The following is a 22,212-nucleotide window of genomic DNA, read 5'->3' as shown; positions in this document are numbered from 1 at the left end:
CTTATTTATATTTTCTTTTTTTTTATTCAAGAACATATATTATTAAACAGATATTGAGATATAGGTAATTAAAAAATTTAAATATACTTCTCTTCCTATGCTCAAAATTTAAAGTCTTTGAAATTTAAATGCATCATTATTAAATTATTTGATATTTTTAAAAAATGTTGTATGTAACAATTTCTATTTTTCTCACAATTATATAGCTTGTAAATACTTTTTTTAGAATTTTGTATTACTTTATATTCATTAATTCTTAACTCAACTATAAATGTTATCTATGATATTTTCCATGGTTAGTGCCTATTTAAAACATAAAAAAATTTTTTGAATTTATTTTATTTTAATGATATTTTACTTGATATATCAAAATCGCTTGCAAATAACATAACAATTCTATAGATAAAACATTTTTTTTAAATAAAAAACTTTCATTTATTTTATGTTGAATTTAGAAACTTTTGAGAAAAAAGTTATTAATTTTCAAATATTTAAAAAATGTTTAAAAAAATTAAGAATTTACCTGAAAGTTAGAATGTACTTGGCTTTGAGTAAAATTCAAAAAATTCTAAAATAGAGTAGGGTAAAGAAGTTAAGAAAAAAATACAACTTTTAACAGGTTTAAGCAACTTAAAGTAAGCAAAAAAGGAAATAAAAAAATGCAATTTTGGTTCTATAAAAATATATGTAGATCAATTTTAATAAATTTATTTACAAATTTCTGTAAAAATATAGCAATAAATCCAGATATTATTCATTTGGATAGCATAATAAAAAAACAATTTTAATTAAAATAATTAAATATTTCTAATTATTTTTTAATATTTTATTTAAAGATGAATAAAAAATTTTTTTATTACAATAATGATTTTCTTCATTTTTTATAAATATTTTAAAGAGAATTAAGAAATTATGAATTAATTAATGAATAAATCAGCAAATGAATAATTATTGATGAAATTAAAATAAAAAAATTGTAAACAAATTATAAAAATTAAGAGAAGAGAGAGAATGAAGTATTTATTACATTGATAAATATTAGGTTAATATTTTTTAAAATAATTATCATTCATTAAATTTATTTTATTTAAAGCAATTAATTAAATCAACTATATTTATTATAGTGAGCGAAATATAAATATTTGTAAGTAAGTAAGTATGTATGTATGTATGTATGTATGTATGTATGTATGTATGTATGTATTTGATTTAACAATAACATCGATACACAATAATTTAATTTTTATGAAATAATATGGTGATTAAATTAAATGAGTATCAAATAATTAAAAATGAAAGATAAATTTTATTAAAACTAATTTAACTTTTCCCCCCTATTTTAGATAGAATTGAAAGAATCAAGAGTGTTTTAGATTAATATTTTTGAAGTTAACCTATTAAATTTTAGAAACTTTTTAAATATAAACTTACTCAGATTTGGCTGGTGTTAAAATCAATTTCAATTGTTTCAAAAATGTATTTTAGTAATATAAATTATTGGTTTACAGTCAAAAACACTTGGAAATACATATAAATTTTTGAGTTATTAAAATATCTTTTGTATGTAATTAATATTAAAATATGATTAAATAATTTAAAAATAATTGATTTTTTTATGTTTTAGAAAAGACTATTTATTCATAGTTTTAAAAAATTGCTAGTAACTAGTTTTAAATACTTATTTAAAAAGTAAAATTGAATCCATTTTATCTTTTTTTTTTCTAAAAGTTTAGGTCGATAAGAAAAATGTGCTAAAAATAATTAGAAATAAATTCTTCTGTCAAATTTTTATTCTATTTATGTTGTTTAAAAAAAGTATATTTGAAAAAAAAAATTTAGAATATTAAATTTTTATATAAAAATATCATTTTTTAAATTTCCTATATTTGAAATAGTTTTTTTTTACATTGAAAACAAAAATAAAAATGTTGCTTGCTTTCTTGCTTGCTTGCTTACTTTTGAGAATGGTAAATACTAATTTATGAAAAATTTAGAAAATATCTTTACTTCATCGTAAATAAACAAATTAATCAGATTAATTTAGATAGAAAGAAAATAAAATGTAGGCAAATTAATATTAAAATCGATTTTTAATTTTCTTTAGGTTGAGTTTTAGATAACCTCAAACTTTTTTAACTTTTTATTTAAATAAAATTAATTATTTAGTCTTTTTACTTTTATTATTTGTGTCTAGAATTATTTTACTTTTGAATTATGAAAAAATCTAAATATTAGAAATGGCTTTATTTTATTTACACACCCAAACATACTAATTAGAAGCTATTTAAATTAATTTTTGAAGACGAAAACAAAATACTACTAAATTTAAAAAATTGAACAACGCGTTATGCTTTATAATTGATGGTTTACAGGCTAAAAGCTTAACATAGACGTATTCATTACCACAAATTGAAGTTTTATTTAATATTTTGTAATACATAAAAAGAAAATTTTATCTTATTAGAAGTTTTCTAATTTACAGTTGATATAATTAGTTCTGATATATATGATAGTATTTGCAAATAGAAAAAGTCTTTTAAAATACGAAAACCTCATTAAATTTTACGGCTCAGTTTGACAAATGGGTATTTCATTTGCTCATATTTATGAAAATTGAATCAATTGTAGAATATTATTTGAAGAACTTTTGTAATATTATACAAGAATATGAGAATTTTGTATGCCTTATAGCAAAAAAATTCTTCAACATTTAGATTGTTTGTGGTTTTTTTTCAAATAATTTTTTAAATTAAATAAATAAATAAATGATTAATTTCCTATTTTAAAAATACGATTAAAGATATCAGAATGCAAACTATTTTTTAAATTTAGTTTTCAAACAAGTAAGAAGATAAAAATAATAATAAGTTTTTAAAATTTGGTGCGAAATAATTCAAGAGTGGTTTCTAATTAGACGATTTGAATGAAATAATTTAAGTAAGCAAGTAAATAGCTAAATGATAATGAAAAATTTGATTTAAATTTCCAATACTAATTGGATTGGATAGTGACGTTTTATAAAATACATGACTGAATTATATGATGCTAAATAAATAAATATTAATTAATCATTGAAAAACAAATAAATAAAGAAGATTAGGTAGATTGTAACAGTCTTATGTGGAAATATCAAATAATTAATTGGTTTTTCATCTAAAATCCAGATAAAGGTGAAAATTAGATATTTATAAATTTTTATTTGATAATCCCAAAATTTTTACTATCTATACACACTTGCACGTATAAATAAAAAAAGAAAGTAGACAGGCAGGCTGCGTGAATTTGATAAGTAAACACAAAATACTGTTCAAAATTTTAAAGTAATTTAATAATAAAGACAGCTCTTAAGAAAGTAATACTAGTATCTCTAAATTAAGGAAATACTATATAATAATCATTATCAAAGGTTAGCTTTTATTTACTAGCTGTATTTGTATTATTTACTGAAGGGAAACTTATGGACAGCGATATTTTGGGAAAAACAAAGAGGTTTTCTTTATTTATTATTTGGTATTTACAGAAAATTAGATAAATAATTTATTAAATTCTTAATTATAATCTATTAAATGTTTTTAAATCATATTACATTGAAAATCATGTCAAATGAAAAATTTCTTTAATCAATCATTTATTGTTTATTTAATTAATTAATTTTACTTGATTTAGAAATTCTTCTTCATCTTTTAATTTTTCCTTATATAATGTATACAATGAGAATATAAGAATCAATAAATCAATCAATTTATCTATATTTATTTATTTACTTATTTCATAGAAGTACTTTGAATTTTTTACACCTTTAAATAATATATAATAAGTAAGGTCCGGTTCATAGAAATGTCCTCTTTAAAGTTTATAACATTAAGTAAAATGAAAAAAAATGGAGTTGCATATAAAAATTTAAATAATAATAGTTTGATAATTTATAGAGTTTAATATATATAATTATTGATACTAAAAAATATTTATATAAGGTTTTTGTTTATAAAATATATTTGATCAAGAAATTTTTTTATAAAAAAGGTGCTTCTTTATTGCTTGCTTGTTATTGCTTAAAGGGGATCGCTTGAAATTTCTATTTAGTTAAGATTAGTTTTATTTAGTTATTTCTCTCAAAGCTTCTCATTGAAGAAGAACCTTTTTAACGCATAACAAGTTTGCATATTTAAGTTCATTGAACTTTATTTGCTTTAGCTGAAGCTTGATTGAGTTGGTAAAAGAAAAAGCACGTTGTTAATTAAGTAAGTAGGTAGGTATGTATTTTTTTAATAAAATAAGAAATTTTTTATTTGTAAAATAGATTGATTACTATATTTTTGTTTGATTGTTTGTTTATTTGTTTATTAATTTATTGCATGTATGTATGTATGTTTGTATTTATTATTGCTATTTATTTTTATAAAATTAAAGTATTTTTTGATTAATTTTCTCAAATGTGTTTTTTGTAAATTCTGATTGAATTTATGAGATCTTCAGAGTGGAAGCATCTCTTTAAGTGGGTGATACACAAGACATGAGTTTAAACGTCTTGGATTGATCCCTTCATAATCCAGTCAAGGCTGTAATAGCTCAAGTAGTAGTAAAAAATCTTACTAAATCTCTTACTTTTCATGAATGAAAGAAGAGTTGCTTGGTTTAATTTTTTATTTTTAGTAAAGGCGTTGAATTCTTTTCTAATTTAGTTAATATTTTTCTTAGAATCTTAGACGATGCTTTCAATAACTATTTCGTCTCCTTCTTCAAGGATGTAAACGTAAAAAGAACGCAAAATGTTTTTGAGGAAGTTGGATTTTTACAGTTTGTTGAATTCTTAAAGAAGTGAATCATCATTGAGCAAGTCGAATTCTTACTAGTATTGTTCGATTATGTCTTAGCAGATAATCCCTTCAATGTCACTTTTTTATATCATTTTATTTATATATTCAGTAAAAATTGATTGATATTTTTCTTTATTTTTGCACTAGTTCAGGAATAGCTTGAAGTATATTTCTAAGCCAACTTTATCGGGTATTTGTGAGTTCTTTAGTTAATATTTTTATTATGGTGCTTTTTGGATACTTCTTTCAGAGTAAGTAAGTTGGAGAGGAGAGTGACTTATTATTTATGTGTGTGTTTTTAGTTTGTATTACAAAAATTTTTATTTATTGATTGATTTTATTTGCTTTTTCAGGAATTTCTGTTTTATATATTTTTTTATACTTTAATTATTATATGAATTCGACAGACAATTTCTCTGATATTTCATTCAATGTCAGATCTCTTTTCACAAAAGTCTTTATTAATTTACAAATTTTGAGATTTGTTGAGTAACCATCTCAAATTTTAATTTCATTGGATCTCTAATATTTATTAAACGAGATAAATAGCTAACCCGTTATTATTTATTAGGTAGACTGATTTATTGATTAAATAATTAATTAATTAATATAAAAGTCATACCCAAGTGCATATATATATTCATACATACCTGTTGTTTAATTTCTAATAAAGAATTCTAATGTCGTTACAAATATTAATTTTTATCACTGCTCCCCACTCGTTAGTTAGTTTTTGATATGGCTCTATTAATTAAATGTCCCATTAGGCAAGCACGCAACCGGAAGGTATTTCTCAAATTTTATAAAATGAAAGGCAAAAGTAATTGGAATTTTTATTCTTAAATGGTTCTTATTCTTGAATATTAATTAATAAATATATCAAGTTGAAAAAGCTACTCTTCATTATGGAAAGAAAAAAGCAATACAAAAAATTTTTATTTTACTTTTTGTGATGTAAATTAATGATAAAATATCTTAGAAAAATCAATATTTATAGGTGCTACATATATTATAAATGTTGTAAATATTTTATATTAATTTGCATTTTATTACTAACAGCAATATATATATGGTTAATTCAAGGACTTGAATACAGGCTTTCATATTCTGTTAGACTTTTTATTTATTATTTTACCTTAAAGATATAATAATTTTTGTAAGTATCCTTCATCCTATTTAAAGAGTTACTGTAGAAATGTTAAAATAATAAATTAAAAAATCTGTGGTAAAAGAGTATAATCATTTATTAACTCGCTAATGAGTTAATTTTGTTAAATTTTTCTCTTTTGATTGATATAATATATATGGAATATTTATGGTTATCATTCTTAAAGATGATAAAACTTTTATTTTACATGTGATTTCCACTCTAAATTATTTCATCTCAAATTTTAATTTTTACTTAGCACAACCAGATAAATTTGAGACTGACTGATTTTTTTATAAGCTTAACATGAGTCTTTCTAATTAGCATGCAGCTCTTGTAAGCTCTATTTACACGATAAAATAAAAAAATGTTCTTACAATTTATTAATTTGCTCTATAAATACTTTGTTCTTTGAAATCTTAGTATTTATTTAGGACAAAATTAAAAATTAAAGTTTCAAATCTATCAAAAAAAAAGTGAACGAAAAATTAATTGAAAAATTATTCTATTTCTAATGAAGGTTATTAACATGTAATTTATTAAGTTGCAAGAACTCTTTCTTGTGGAAAAATTTAAATACAAAACCAGTAGGATAAATAAATAAATAAACAAACAAAGAAAATAAGAAAGGAAGAAAGTCTACTTATCATTTAATTAAAAATTTTAAAAGTAGAGCACTCTATTTTTAATTTTGCGAATAAATTTGATAGAACTAATAATTAGCCTGTAAATTCATTTCATATCTTAGCTGTCTATTTTTTCTAACTTGATCTTACATTAAAATCTAGTAAAACAAACAAATTTTTAAAAATTTAAATCTTGTTCTATTTAATTATCTTAAATTTATTAAGAATTTATGAGTTGATTTTGATAAAAAAAGCAGACAAGTAAATAAACAAATAAAACATCTAATTTATTGTATTAAATCAGTGATATTATTATTCGATAATTAATTTCTTATGTCTGTCTACTTGTATTTGACATTTAAATATATACACATTACCAACTAACCAGTCATTATTAAAACTTAATTTTTCTTCTTCTTATTTCAACACCACAATAAAATATCTCAACTAAAAAAAGATATATTAGATTACACAGTCCTTAGCTTCATTATAAAAGTTATTACACTAACAAATTAAATTAAAAAAACGGAAATAAAACACAATTAATTTTCTAAAATAGATGTGTGCTGAAATAGATTATCTAGATAAATTTTATTATACTTTGAGACTATGAAATAAGATCAGGCTAGGCGGCTAATAATTTTGGCACATTTATTTATGTCACATATTGATTTTTGTAAGATCTAAATACACTGTTTTTGTAATTTATTTTAGGATTGCCACAGGTTTAATATATATTCATTAAAAAACAGATAACTCGATTGTCCTGAATTTTATTTGTCTATAAGCTTTAATCACATGAACTGTTTGTTTTAGTTAAGTACATAATTAATCAAAATTAAGAAAGATATCAGAAATTTATGATATAGAAAATGCCATCCAATTTATTTATAATCACATGATTTTTTTAAAAAGTTTCAACATTAAATCCAACATCTCTCAAAAGTGATTTGCTTTACACTTTTTTGTTTGTAATAACTTAATATTGTTTGAAAGTAAATTAACTTTTTTAGTGACTGAAAACAGTAATTTATCTTTCTAAATAGTTATTTAAAAATCCTAATATTTATAACAACAAATTGTTTAACCCAGTTAAATACTTATTTTTTATTGCTAGAATTTGGAATTCAAGTGCATGCAAGTTAATCTATGATGTTGATTTACTTATTTAATATTTTGATTTTCTTACACCTTAGAAATAAACAAATGTCATTTAATAAATGACGAATGATAGAAGAATTATCAAAATAAATATTTACCAAAGATTTTAAATGCGTGAATGATCGATAAATATTAACTAAATTAACAAAAATTAATTAATTAATTGCCAAACGTAAAATTAAAATAATACTTCTTTTTACCATATGATAGGGGGATTTGTTAAAATCAATTACAAATGTTGTTAAGTTAATTAAACACTGATTACTGATAAAATAATGATTATCCTTCTTAATTGAAATCATTTAAATTCAAATTAATAAAGAAGATGTTGGAAATTCACATCCACCTATCCTTTAACACCTACAGTAAATTCTAAAAAGAAAATATATAGATTTATTCATTCATTTATTCATTCTAAAATTCTAAAATATTCGATTATTATATTTTTTGACTCATTTATAGTCAGTCAGTTAGAGCTAATTAGGGAACAACTCAGCATAATTTTAAAATTTTAAGTAAATGTTTAATAAATGAATAGTTAACTGGATTTTAGATGTAAATTAGAAGTAGTAAAAAATATAAAAACGAAAGATGACACTGAGAAATTAATAAAAATGTATTTGATATTAATGATTTCTCGTCTGATTAATTCTTTTACATATCTAAATTTTAATTAAAAAGTGTAAATAAGAATGTGATAGTAAATTAAATTTATAAATTATTAACTAGTAAATTGTAAGATAAATTGAGATATTTATCAATAAATAAAAAAATAACTGTGCAATTTATTTTTCTACATAAATATATGTTGTTTACTTATTTTTTGTTCATTCATTTTTTTATAATTTTGTTCCTTTTTTTGGGAATAAAATTATAGTTGTAAGAAAAACGTTTTATATTTTTGATGTTAAAATTACAAATATTATTTGCATATTATAGCAAATTAATTTTAAACTTATTATTACTTTGCGTTTTAACAAAATAATTACTATTGAGATATAATTACTTACCTATTTATTTATTTGCAATGTAATCTTTATCGAAATTCTCTTTTAACAAAAATAAATAAGCTTTTTCACAATATTCAACATCTGATTACAATTTTACTTTTTCAAGAAAAAGCTTTCAACTTACTTCCTCTTTTTATAAAAGAAAATTAAAAATAAATTATTTAATTTAGCTAATTACCTTCAGTTTTAACATCGTTTTTCTGAACTCACAAAAAATAAGCCATCCCATCCTATCAAGTCATCTCAAAAAATTTACTGAAGATTTATTTTACTAAAATGAAAAAAGCCAAAGAAAATATTTTCAAAAATAGTACAAACAGAAAAATTGTTGGTTTTATTTAGATACATTAATATTAATTAGGTAAAGTAGTTAAGGGATAATTATTATATATGTAACTATTATTGGCTTTTCAATTGAAATAATATAAAATAATATTTTTTCATAGTTCCAATAGACTAAAATATTTAAATTATTATTTAATTTTGTTTTAAGTGTATTTGAAATCACTATTTGCTAGTATGTATTCATAAATAAATAAATAAAGATTTTTAAATTTAGATTTGCTTTTTATATTTTCTTTAAATAGATGATACTTTTAGTTAGATGTAAAAGGAATAAGACTGATGAATTTAAAACTTGATTTGATTTCATAAATGTTTTAAATGTCAAGCAAATCTGCTTTTAAATCTAATAATGGAATCGAATTTATTAAATTGTAAAATAAAGATGCCAAAAAAATTTAGAGAACATAAAAATGATTGAATGTCAATTAGTTTAGATAAATATGTAGTTGCAAATTTTACCACACAGATTTATTTGTTTGTTTTATATAGATAGATAAATTTGATTTACTGAAATTGAATAAAAGTGATGGATAAAAAATATGCAGTTTTTACTTAAAAATAAATTTTAGGTTTAATTATTCTAAAAATGAGCAAATATTTATTTATTATTACATAAATTAATTACAAGTTACAATTAAATATAAATATATTACATAATATCAAAATATTAATGAATGAATTAATTAATTTGCATACATTTATTTTATATCTTGATCATTAGATTGGTTGCATTATTTTTTGTAGGGTAAATTTATTATTGTCTTACTTAATTTCTGCATATTAACATTTTCTGATATTTTATAATTCATTTCTCTTTATAAAAAACAGCTGATTTTGTCATTTTTTTTTTATTAAAGAACTTTGGCATCCGCGAAGATTTTGGTATGTCCCTGAAATGAGCTACTCCCTTTTGTCATTAAAATTGAATATCTCAACATAAATTAGTTAAAATATACTTTAAGTATTTACCACATATTCTCTTTGTTACTATAACCCTCTACAGGATATTATGACTCTTCTTACTTAGCAGTGGGATTAAATAATTAATCAAGTGTTAATTTAAATGCATCATCTAATTTAATAATTATATAATTATATAATTATATAAAAAAGTAAATAGTAAATTAATATTTTTTTGTTTCTTGTTGATTTGTAAGCTAGATTAAATTTTATAAAAATAATTTATGATAAATAAAAATTTAATTTTGTATTTATTACAATATAATAACCTATTTGTAATTGCCTAATCATAGTTAGGTCTTTCTAAACGAACATTTTCTATGGCAAATTAAAAATATTCTTTATTAACAATTTATTATAAATAACATGGTTGAAAAGTATTTTAGATATGTAAGATGGATGATTTATTAGCTCGATTTTTTTAGACTAAATTCTATTATAATTATTAACTATTAAGCAAATATACTATTAATTTAATTACCCAGCATTCTTTTTAGTAGGATAGAAAGCATATCACTTGATTATTCGATACAGGGATTAGTATTCACTTCTATCAGCCAAGGATTGAAGTTATTATCAATTATAAAGTCATAACCGAAAATTTCAAAACAAAATTTTCTCTCCTAGGGGTTTAACTTGCTTTTAACTGAGTCTATTGTTAGAGACATTACATCTTTTATTTTTGGCAATATTTTTGCATTAAAATTGCAATTAATCCGTTTTTTAGTTAAATATTCTTCAAAATTTTTAAATGAGAGCTAATTTCCTTGCTCGTGTTCCCCATAGTTTTTGGCATACTTCTATATTGCATTATTTGTTAAATGAACTATATTATTGCTTAACGATTATTCGCTTGTGTCATAACTTACGCATGCTGTTCTAATGTATCCCTCTCTAATTAAATTAAATTCAAATTTATTTTTAAATTTTTTATGTAATGAACAAAAGTAAATATAACTATTTTCAAGCTTTTTGTAAAAAAAATGTTGATTTTCTTTAAATTTCTATCAATTCTAATGCTTAACAGTGATTTAAATACATCTAAAAGTTCATTAAATGATCAATAATCGGAATCTAACTTAACTCCTGTTTGAAAATGTTTTTGTTAATAATGTTACATAATTTGCTTAATTTAAAAATATTATTTGGTCAATAAACCCTACCCAATCTCTCTCTCTCTTTGGAATTAAATATTTTTAATAAAAAATTTGTATTTTTTCACTTTTAAAAAAATCCTCTCGAATATTTAAAGTTATTTTTTATAAAAATCTTAGCGAGGTGTTTTTTCTCAACTCTATCTACTTTACAATATTTTTTTTTTCATTAAGAATCAACCAAATTTAAAAATTAAATTTATTAAAAAGTATTAAAAATCTTTTTAATTTAAAATAGACTCATCTATTTATCTATCTATCTATATATATATCTCTATTTATGTTTCTTTTATTGAGTTTTTGATTAATAAGAAACAGGTTTTTTAAGTTTATTATTGAACATATGTTTTATATATTTTTTTAAAGAATTTCCACTGTATAAAAAAAATTAAGAAATGTTTCTAAAACAAACTATTGGACTTTAAATGGTTTTAGTCTAGAACTTCTAACGAATTAATGACTGTTTAAAAAAATTTTGAGCATGTTTATTAAGCCAAAAGAAAGGAATATGAATTATTAATTTATTCATTAGATTTATTCTGTAATAAGTTTACTTAAAGACATAGGATTTATTGTCAAAAGAGATTAAAACCCACATTCTAATATCAAATTTTCTTTCATCAATTAGAAGTGGTGCTTCAATATATTTTTATATGACGTATCTCTGCGATATCTTTGGTTTTCCATATCTTTTTGTAGAGCTATAGCTTGAATTGGACCTCTTTTTATCTTAACTAAAAGCATTGTAGCGACTGCTAAAACCTTAAATTTAATTTTAATAGCGAGCGATTTCTTTCGCATTGTCTTCCTAATATTCAGAAAGAATTTTATTTAGCTATTGGATAGATGTAAATATTCTAATTCCTCTACCTCTGTTAAACTCAGCAGGCTTAATCATCCAAATATTATGTCCTTTAAACATAGTAAAGTGACTTCTAGGTTATGAGTATCCCTAATAAGCACTTTGCCTTGACTTGAAAGAAGCCCCAATAATTTACTTATCTGGGTATGTTGAGTTTTTATAGTAATTTTTTCTTCTTAAAAGTTCAACTGACATGTAGTCCATGGAAGGGTTATGAGATTTACTCATAAAAAAACTTAAAAAATCCTCAAATTCCTGCTCATAATTATCAAGCTCATAATCAATACAATAAGAAATTGGAGTTATATCAAATAAATATATTTATTGTATTCTACAATGATTTTCTAAATTCTTAATTAATTTAATTTTCGATGATATTTCTTTATGTTACTCAAAATGGTTTACAACATATCTATGCAAATTTGTGCTTTTTATTCTTTCAAAATGTATCCCTTAGCTTATAGGTTACCAATTAAAATGAAAATAAAGATTATGGGACTAAGTTTCTTCCCAGCCTCCCTTTTTTTGTAAAATTTCTCTAACAAGCTAAGAATTGTTGCCATTTCCGATAATAAACTATTTAAGTTGAAAAAATGTATTCATAAAAACTATTTAAATCATAAAATTATTCAATTCATCAAATTTCACATAAAAAGCTCAAATTATTTCTAAATAGCTTTTGCTTAATTATAAAGAAAAGCAGTTTTTTTAATACTTTTTCTTGAATCATAATTTTTATTTTAAATTTCATTAAAAAAAGAATAAATTAAATAAAATTAATTATTTCAAGTTCAAAGTTTTTGTGTTTTAAGCAACCAAAATTTATAAAAATTATTTATGAAAAAATAATAATTTTGTTAGAATCTTTATTATTTTTACTTCAAAATATCCAAAAAGTGTAAAAAAGATATTGCATTTGTAAAATCTATGAAGATAAATGGAGCATTTACTTTGTAAGAAGATTGTTGAGTAAAATTATTATTTTAAGCAATACTAATTTGGTCTTTTTCTAAACGAATAACATTTTAATATTCAGGTTTTACTTTTAATAAAAAATAATAATTATAAATATAAATGTTAGCAAGTTAATGATTGCTTTACTAAATGAAGAAGTATTTATTAATGGATAGAGAATAGCTCTGGGGTTTTTGTTAGAAATTTTTTACTGTATAGAAGATTTCTTCTATTTTTAGATATTGTCCTCTTTTTCAGCCATAGTTAAAAACTGCAGTGGGTTATTCTCCTTTACAAATTTCATGCCATTTTTGTAAGAAGTATTTTAAATTATCTGTAATTAACTAGTATTTGGACTTTATGGTGTATTTACGTGAGATTTTCTGTTTAAATATCTATCTGCTTTCATTCATTAAAAGAAATTAAATAAACTTTGGTAATTGAGTGTTAGTTTTTCTTGTTTGATATCCAAAGAAACAAATAAACAAATACATTTTATGTTTAAATATTAAATAAATTTTTATAAAGTTGTTAAAAATCTTCTTAAAAAAATCATGATTCAGTTTAAATATAACGTTTCGTTATTTACATTAATATTTTGGAGTTAGAGATTCAATAGCACTTTTACTCGTATCAACATTTTGATGTTAAATAGAAAATTCTGCATTATTTGTTTATTGAAAGTCGTTTTTATTAATCTAATTTTCCCGTGCATCCTACTTAGAACTTGATTCTAATTTTTTTAATTTTACATTTTAATTAAATCATCTATCTATCATTTTAAAGATTTTTACCGACTTTGCTTACAGGATTGCTCCTAACACGGAAATTTTGTTAGGGATAAATACTACTTTTATCTTAATTTAATTCATTCTTATAAAAAATTTAACTTTCTTTATAAAGTTTTATCTATTGCAAATCATTTAAAGGATTTGTTTATTTTTTTTGTTTGTCACTATTAATGTTTTTGAAAGACCTAATTATTTTAAATAATAATTAAAACATATTTTATAACACTTATCAAATTTACTGATATCGATTAGGCTAAAACATGTAGCCATTTGCTAGCTAATTCTAGTAGAAATTGATGTTAGTTTTGCTTTCATTATAAACAACTTCCTAATGCTCTATTATGATATTTTCAAAAAATTTAAATAAATTATTTAGAATTTTTAGAAAATCTACAATTACTTACTCTCTTTATTACTTTATTGCGGAAGAGACATATCATGTCTTAAATTTTACTTCTAGGGAGAATTATATGTTGACACAGACATTTATTTTTATTGCTAAGAGTTATATTAAACTAAGAAATTCGCTAAAGTTAGTAATCTAAGTAATCTCTGCTAATTGCTTTTAGATGTTTACAATACTTAAAAGTTTCTTATATTTGAAATAATTTGATTTTTGATTGTTTAATAGAATTTGTTGGCTGAGATTATCTTATTAGAATACGATAGTTATTCTTATCAAAATTTAATTTTACAATTTTACGAATTAGTTAATTAATGAACTAATTCAACGATTTTTGAATGAATACTTTTAATTGATTATTGATAAATAAATTAATTAGTTAGCAAGAATATTTTTTTTAATTAATTAATTACACCACTTTTGAATAAATTAAAATCTTTATGATAACACATTTATTCCTACTTTAAATTTTAATTTTTAAATCTTTCTCATTTATTTTTGGATCTTTTTTTTCAAATAAAAAAGATATTTTTAAAATAAAATAAATTTTTTCTAATTAATTTTTGGATAAAGCTGAATATTTGCTTCAACTGGTTAGGCCTAAAGCAGATAATCAATCAATTTATATTATAATTAAATATATAAATATTAATTAAGGGTTAAAATAGGCCAAGATAATAGAAAACAAACAGCTTAATAAAATATTCTAATTAAAAAACAACTTGGCTGTATCAGCTAGTTAGTTACCAATTAATTGAATTAAAAACTTTTTATTTAAGACTGCAATAAGCTAAAACAACTTTTAAGAATATTAATAAAAACCATCAGTCAACTCTTACTTATTTATAAAAAATACATATTTAATAAATACTAAATTGATCATTCATTATTCTTCATTAATTTCATTTTATCTTTCTTCTCTAAATTTTCTAAGACGCTCTTTCTTTTCGAGCTTAATTTATTTTTTTCTTAATTCTCTTCTGCCCTTCTTATCTAAGACAGCAACTTCTTCAACGTTCATCTCATTTTTTTGAGCATCTTGGGATCTCTTCTATTCATTAGCTTTTTTTTGCTTTCTGATGTTTTTAGCTCTGTCACGTCTAATAATTTATCATTTTGCTTTACTTAAACTATTTGATTTTAAATAAAAGATTTACCTAATCTTAGTATTTTAGAGTTTTTTTCTGTTAAAGTCACTTTCACGAGCCATTTTATCTTATATTTATATTTATTTCTTTTTGAGTTTTAAGGAGAATTAATTAATTTTTTATACTTTTTTTTAATTATGCAAATAATAATTTAGTCAGCTATTTATATGATGATAAAATGTAATTAAAATAGTATTGATCAAAATAAATCAATCAATCAATAAATATAATATCAATCTATCAATCAATCAAGCAAAATAATTAAAACACATTTTCAGCCAATTAAATTTTATAATATTTTTTTAATAGAATTTCATTTCACATAAATTTTTATTTTTATTTTTACAAAATTATTTTTAAAATGTTTGTTTGTTTATAAAATTATTTTGTTTTAAATTTGATTATTTTTTTTAATTAAAATTTATAATTTGCATGTTTCTAGTTGTTTATCAAATTACAAATTAATTAATTATTCAATCAAAGTCAAAAAATTTAATTTTTAAAAGTTCAAATTTATTGAAGGCTCAATTTCTTAATTTCTAAGGAGCAACAAAAAGTACAAAATATTTGCGATCGATTGACTGCAAATTTCAAACAAACACTCTTTCTTTTTGAAGATATTTTTTCACAAATGAATGAAGTAGAATTAAAGACTATTTGGGTGATAGAATTAAAAAAGTAGACAATTTTTTAAATTTCTGAAGAAAAAGTAAAGAAAGAAAATATGAGAAATTTAAATAACTGTTGGGAGTGAATGAAGGTGTTTCATAAATAAAATGAATGATTTGAAGCAGACAGACAGAAGTGGTAAATGAATGATAATTAATAAATGATAGTTGTAATTAAATAATTTTCAACACAGCTGTGAGAAAAATAGCAGATAAAAAAAAGAACAACATATAAAAATATATAAATCGAGAACTATATTTTTTATTTTAGCCTGTGAGGTAGTTTTACTAAAGGAAAATGCCAATATAATTTAATGTATGTCTTCACCTTCCTTAGCTATTAAATTGAATTAGGGGTTATATGTTTTAAATACTTTAAATATTTATGTGTATTTATAATTAAGTGAGAGCTCTCATAGCAAACCTTCTCAATCAACCTTCTTGGTAGCTTCTTCGAAGTTGGATTCAAGAGTGGGGATTTCTTCATCATCACCAGCCTTTTCCTTCTTTTCACCACCCATGGAGGCCAATAAGTCCTTCAAGTCACCGAGTTACTTGGGTCCGAGGTGTTGTAAGATATCGGGTAATAAGTCCTTGACGTCTATTTATTAAAAGAATATTAATTTACAAATTTAAGTAAGAATGAAAAATTTTAATATCATCATTAACAAGCTATTATTTAGCTTAAATAACTCAAGCATTAAACGAGAGAGAGAGAGATAAAGAGATCCTTCAGCTTTAAATTTCTTATTAAAGAAGTAGAATTCAGTTAATAAATACTATCAGATTAATTATATTTAAAATTATCTAAAAGGAGACCTGGTAGATGTTAATTAATTAATTAATTAAGGTTTGAAGTAGGCTTTAAGTATTTCTTTTATAATAGACTTGAAAGAATCAACAACAGAAAGAAATTAAGGAGATCTCTAAATTTGATTTAAAAATTGATTAGATTCGTTTGCTTACAAATAAGGGCTGATATATTGATTGATTGATGAATAGATAGATAGGTGTATTTTCTAACAAAATCATTTTTTAGATAAAATCAAAGTAAAACCAACAAGAACAACTCACTCACTCATTAATTAATTCATTAATTATTTAGGAATTAAGCAATTCATTTAATGACTCATTGATAAAAAAATTAAGCAGGATTATTGCTCATTTAATCTTCATGCTTTTTTACAAATATTTTAATTTTGACTATCTTATGTTAAGTATTTTTTAATTTGAATAGTTTAATGTGATTATTTTTATTATTTAAGCATATGCGTCATGCCGTCCGTACACAAAAATCTAATCAAATTCGTTTGTTGTAAGTAAGTAAGATTAGAGTAGAAAGAAATTTTTAGTTATTTTTTTACAAAATTTCTGAATTCTAATTTTTAAAAAGATTTAAACAACTCTTTTATTAGTCTAAAATCTAAATCAGAAAGGTCTCAACTATAATTAAAAAGAGTTGCTTGCTTCTAAGGACTAAAGAGAGATACATCTTAAACAAACATGGCATGCATGATGCATTCACCATAGGAATCAGACTAAGAGAATGCTTAACAAATATTCTAACTCATAGCTAGAAGTAGTGTAGTATAAAATTTAAATAAATCATAGAATCTTTCTATCTAAATCTATCTATCTATCTAGCTTTTTATCTTTGTTTCAATAGAGACAAAAGTTTATTCTAAAGGAGTAGCAATTTAAACACTATACTCGTATGATAGAAATATTGCTTGATAAATTACTCTACCTTATTAACGACAAAGTTCAAGCATTACTATTACCTTATATTGTTAACTTTAAGGCTAATTCACTTAAAGAAGGTACTATTATCAACACTAAAATCTCTCTTCCTCTCTCTCGCTCTTTCTTTAAGAGCTCATTAATGATCATATATATTATGGAATAAAACTAAATATTTGTAAAATCCTTACTCTTGGTTTCGCTCTTGCCGATAACGACGAAGGTGTTGTTTTGGATGGAGGCCAAGACTGTTAATAAAATAAATTAATTAATATAAGATAGAAATTATTTATTCAATCAAAGTTTGAATAAATTATTTACCTTCGGGTCTATCGAAGTGTAAGATGGTCTTGTCGTCCTTGAACATGTTGACTTCATCAATACCTTAGAAAGGTTGGACACCGAACTTCTTGATGACGGTCTTGAGCTTCTTGTCATCAGTAATTTGGGTCTTGGTAACCTTCTTGACCTTTCTTCTTTGGGTACCCTTACCACCGGTTCTGGAGTCACCAATCTTTTCTTATAATTTCTTTCTGGCTTCTAAGACTTCTTGATTCATTTTTGTTTGTTTTCTCTTTTTTCTTTGATTATATTAATATAATTATTTGATTTTTTTTTTTCGCTTTTTTGTTTTGATTTTTTTGCCTTTTTCCTTTTAAGATGCTTGTATAACTAAATGCAAACTCTATGGTAATTTACAAATATTATATGATTATCTTTGCTAATTAATTTATTTGTATTAAGTGATTGTATCTCTTCACTTCCCATCTTTCTTTCTTTCTTGATTTATTTGTTTCTAATTTTTTCTGCATATTTCAATAGAACATGAGAACAAAGAAAAAAGAACTTTTCATTCATTTATGCATTGATCATTCACAAAAAAGAGGAGAAGAAGAAAAAAAAAATCTAAATAACTTTGAACCCTCTTTAAAAATAATTTGAAATTCTTTATACTTTTTATCCACACTATTTTCACTCTTCCTTGTATTTTTCTCTTATTTCATTTATATTCTTTCCTTCATTCTTTTATCCTTCACTCTCCAGCATTTTTTTATATGTTCCTAAATATCTTTTTTTTTTTTTCATTTTTAAAATATTTAAAATATTGTGTTTATTTATTTCATCAAACAATACTATATTTAAAATTATATCCATTTATTTCTTTTCAATATTAACACACACAATTCAAAATATCTTTTTCTTAGTATTTATTTATCTATCTATCTATCTTCTATATATCCTCATAACCAATCCTACATTTCTACCACCATTAATCAATAATTCAATCATTCTACTTAATTATTTAATAGCTTTTTATGCAAGCTTCACCATTTATTGATTTACTTATTAATTCTAATTTCTACTATTTCAAAATTGATTGACCATAATTTACATATTTTCATTTCTTATTTCTACTTTCACCAATTAGATTGCTGTCAAATTACATATTTTGAAAACATATCTTCAACCTTCACTCACAAAAAAGACTAAATTTAATAGCCTATTAAATTAATTAAAAATAACAACTATTAACTAATTATTTTCTATTATAAACTAAATTTTAATTCAAAATTTAAAATATTCTATATTAATTTTATTTATCACTAAAATTCAAATCTATTTCTGAATAAAAATTTAAAAGCATAAATTAATTTTTTAAAAATACAAATTCATTCTTAATTGATTAAGATTTGGATTTTCAATTAATTTAGGAATATTTTTATAAATAAATAAAAATTATTTTTAAATAATTTTATCATTTATAATAAAAAATAAAACAATTATTTTTATTTAAAAAAAAAGTTGAAATTAATAAAAAAATGTAAAAATTTACTTTAAATTAGCTTATTTAAAACTGATTTTTTATTGAATAAACTGATTACTATTTTAAATAAAGCTTTTAACTAATATCTCCTTACTTAAAATAAACTTAAAAATTAGTAGTACAAATTTAATATTTAAATATTACTCAAAAAATACTTTCATTTTTTAAAATAAAATTTAAATTTAGTTACTAATTTTGAAACCAAATTAATTAATTAAAAACATTTAAATTAATTAAATTTCATTCAATTTATCTTAAATAGCTAAAATGAAATTTTAAATTAACTCTTAGGTTTGTTTAAACCCTAAAATTCTAAAATTAGCTTAAAGTTGAAGTCGATATTTATCAAATGAAAGCTTTCAAAATAACAACTTTTTTGTTAGATTAAATACTAATGCAATATTTAATTTTATAAGTAAATTGAACTGCTATGTATGTGCGAATAATTATATAAAAATTAAGCTATAAACATCATTTAAATATCTACAATACTAACTAATATTAAACTAAACTTCAAAGATTTTCGTCTTCATCTTGCTTTTGTTCTTCGTCTAAATTATCTAAAGAAAATGCTTCTAACTCTTTTGCTATTCTTTCAGCTTCTAATTTTTCATCATCTCCCATAATGGATTTTTCGTCTTCGACTTCTTCTCTTTCTTCTATCTTTACTCTAAAATTTTCAACTATTTCTTCAGATTACTCCATCTCTTCGTCTTCATAAGGGATAGGATATCTAAGGATAGCTGCTATACCTGTTAAATTATTTAATTTTTCTCCACTACTGTGCAAACTAGAGAAAATCAAAGAGTCAATTCCCTTCTTCTTAGTGTCATCGATCAAATTATTGAATTTTTTACGTTAACTCAAATCTTTAATTCTAAAAAGACTGTCACTCAAAAGTAAGGTTTAAATAGCATTATCTTCGTATGCTTTAAATACATGCTTTTATCCATAGCAAACCATATCAGGATCTTTACTCATAACCTATTTTGTAATTAATAAAATTATTTAAAGCAATAAATAAAAACACTTTCATTCTATTTAATAAAATAATTCATATCTTTGATACCTTGTAAAAATCATCTAGAGCTCTCACTTCTTTGATAGCCTTTGTATCTTTTAACTACTCTTAGATAGTGGGGTCACTCAATACTTCACTTAAACTATTCAAATATCCTGTTGATGACTTAGCTCTGACTATCTTTTAAAGGAAGTTTGACCTCTTGTTGAATGCAGCTAGATCCGCTCTCTGCAACTAATCTTATATATATTTGTAGAAATCATCTTTCACATAACCAGGAGAAGCAATAACAAGGCACTTTATTTAATCATAATTAACAGTTACCAAATACTCAAAGCAGGTTTCGAAGAACTTTTCCATTGCCTTGTCATGTTGCTCGGCTCCACTCTTCTTCTTAGGTATGTGCTTTTCTATTTTATGCTTCATTATTGTAATTGAAGATTTTATGAAACACAAATGTGCTATTCCCTATCATTTATTAAATAATTCATCATTACAAAAACAAACTAATTAATTTTTTTCTATATTTCAAAAAGCATTTAACATTTCTTTTCTTAGTTGTTGAAATTCAAACAAACTTTAAATTTAATAAAAAATTTTGATTACTTCATCCATAACAAATGCAGCTAGTTCTGAATCATGAGTAGGGTCAGAAATATCCTTAATAATCTTAAAATGGAAAGAATCCCAATTTTATTTAATGATAGTAATCTGCTAGTCTAATTCTAAATTAAAAGTATGGAATTAACCCATCTTTAGGTAATCATTTTCTTTTATGTTTCTTCCCTTCAAAGAAAGTTGCAGGAACTCGCCTGCATAGTAATTAATAGCAACGATCTTCAAAGTGAGAGTAATTTTCTTTTTAATGACATCTTTAACTCCTGTCTTTGACTCCTTGGTTATCTTTCTGAAAGTTGCAGAACGGACAATATCACCGTTAGAAACTAAGTTATAAATGTGCCAGTAATCTTCTTCCTCAGTAGGAACTAAAGTTAAATAGCCTTCGCCCTTGCTAATATATCTTTTTATAATTCTCATCTTTTTACTAACTTCTTTAATTTTGTAAAACAAACAAATCAATCAAACAATTAATCAATCAGAAGAATTTATTTATAATTTTTGATAATTTTTCTTAGTCTATCTATCTATATATATTTTATTTAATAAATGCATTCAATATAAACTTGGATATAATTCTTCTTTCAAAAAAAAAAATAAAAATATTTACTTTTTTTCTATCTTAGAAAATCTATTAAACAGTCTACTTCAAATGTGCACAAAATTTTTCCTACCTACTCTAATATCATCTACTTCTACATTCTGATAAAATTAATAATTATTCTTGGTTTTTAAAACATGCATTTTTAATTTTGAGCAAATTTTATGTAAATAATTTGATTTATTGGGGTTGGGGTTGGGGTTGGGGTTGGGGTTGGGGTTGGGGTTGGGGTTGGGGTTGGGGTTGGGGTTGGGGTTGGGGTTGGGGTTGGGGTTGGGGTTGGGGTTGGGGTTGGGGTTGGGGTTGGGGTTGGGGTTGGGGTTGGGGTTGGGGTTGGGGTTTGGGTTGGGGGGTTGGGGTG

The 22,212-nt window shown here is 22.5% G+C and overlaps 7 protein-coding genes across 7 annotated transcripts; 2 read left to right on the top strand and 5 right to left on the bottom strand. All coding sequences in view use genetic code 6, as the record gives it.

Moving 5' to 3' along the window:
- Positions 1–498: 498 nt before the first annotated feature.
- TTHERM_00705110 (hypothetical protein) lies at positions 499–1,127 on the top strand (the record flags this gene model as incomplete). Its single annotated transcript, XM_001010940.1, has 2 exons — positions 499–635; positions 1,094–1,127. The coding sequence occupies 2 exons, from the start codon at positions 499–501 to the stop codon at positions 1,125–1,127; spliced, it is 171 nt and encodes a 56-aa protein (XP_001010940.1).
- A 1,681-nt stretch (positions 1,128–2,808) lies between these two features.
- On the top strand, positions 2,809–2,961 carry TTHERM_00705100 (hypothetical protein; the record flags this gene model as incomplete). Its single annotated transcript, XM_001010939.1, has 1 exon — positions 2,809–2,961. One exon carries the CDS (start codon positions 2,809–2,811, stop codon positions 2,959–2,961), a length of 153 nt encoding a protein of 50 aa, XP_001010939.1.
- A 1,468-nt stretch (positions 2,962–4,429) lies between these two features.
- On the bottom strand, positions 4,430–4,909 carry TTHERM_00705090 (hypothetical protein; the record flags this gene model as incomplete). Its single annotated transcript, XM_001010938.1, has 1 exon — positions 4,430–4,909. One exon carries the CDS (start codon positions 4,907–4,909, stop codon positions 4,430–4,432), a length of 480 nt encoding a protein of 159 aa, XP_001010938.1.
- Positions 4,910–9,943: 5,034 nt separating this feature from the next.
- TTHERM_00705080 (tubulin-tyrosine ligase family protein) lies at positions 9,944–14,460 on the bottom strand (the record flags this gene model as incomplete). The annotated part of the gene is made up of 10 exons (XM_001010937.3): positions 14,232–14,460; positions 14,067–14,163; positions 13,831–14,012; positions 13,626–13,769; positions 13,184–13,438; positions 13,033–13,124; positions 11,775–12,658; positions 10,548–10,960; positions 10,076–10,178; positions 9,944–10,013 (listed from the first exon to the last, which is right to left on the bottom strand). The coding sequence occupies exons 1-10, from the start codon at positions 14,311–14,313 to the stop codon at positions 9,944–9,946; spliced, it is 2,322 nt and encodes a 773-aa protein (XP_001010937.3). The 5' UTR covers positions 14,314–14,460.
- Positions 14,461–15,113: 653 nt separating this feature from the next.
- Positions 15,114–15,515, bottom strand: TTHERM_00705070 (hypothetical protein; the record flags this gene model as incomplete). The annotated part of the gene is made up of 2 exons (XM_001010936.2): positions 15,388–15,515; positions 15,114–15,330 (listed from the first exon to the last, which is right to left on the bottom strand). The coding sequence occupies exons 1-2, from the start codon at positions 15,438–15,440 to the stop codon at positions 15,114–15,116; spliced, it is 270 nt and encodes an 89-aa protein (XP_001010936.1). The 5' UTR covers positions 15,441–15,515.
- Positions 15,516–16,474: 959 nt separating this feature from the next.
- On the bottom strand, positions 16,475–18,345 carry TTHERM_00705050 (transcription factor BTF3a; the record flags this gene model as incomplete). The annotated part of the gene is made up of 3 exons (XM_001010934.3): positions 16,475–16,647; positions 17,978–18,034; positions 18,108–18,345. 3 exons carry the CDS (start codon positions 18,343–18,345, stop codon positions 16,475–16,477), a joined length of 468 nt encoding a protein of 155 aa, XP_001010934.2.
- Positions 18,346–20,124: 1,779 nt separating this feature from the next.
- On the bottom strand, positions 20,125–21,670 carry TTHERM_00705040 (mRNA surveillance protein pelota protein; the record flags this gene model as incomplete). The annotated part of the gene is made up of 3 exons (XM_001010933.3): positions 20,125–20,595; positions 20,681–21,100; positions 21,239–21,670. 3 exons carry the CDS (start codon positions 21,668–21,670, stop codon positions 20,125–20,127), a joined length of 1,323 nt encoding a protein of 440 aa, XP_001010933.2.
- Between the last annotated feature and the right edge of the window lie 542 nt (positions 21,671–22,212).

Source organism: Tetrahymena thermophila (assembly GCF_000189635.1).
Source record: "Tetrahymena thermophila SB210 genomic scaffold scf_8254748, whole genome shotgun sequence".
Classification (NCBI taxonomy): domain Eukaryota; phylum Ciliophora; class Oligohymenophorea; order Hymenostomatida; family Tetrahymenidae; genus Tetrahymena; species Tetrahymena thermophila.
The sequence above is the reverse complement of the archived record's forward strand: the minus strand, read 5'-3'. Positions and strand labels throughout refer to the sequence as shown.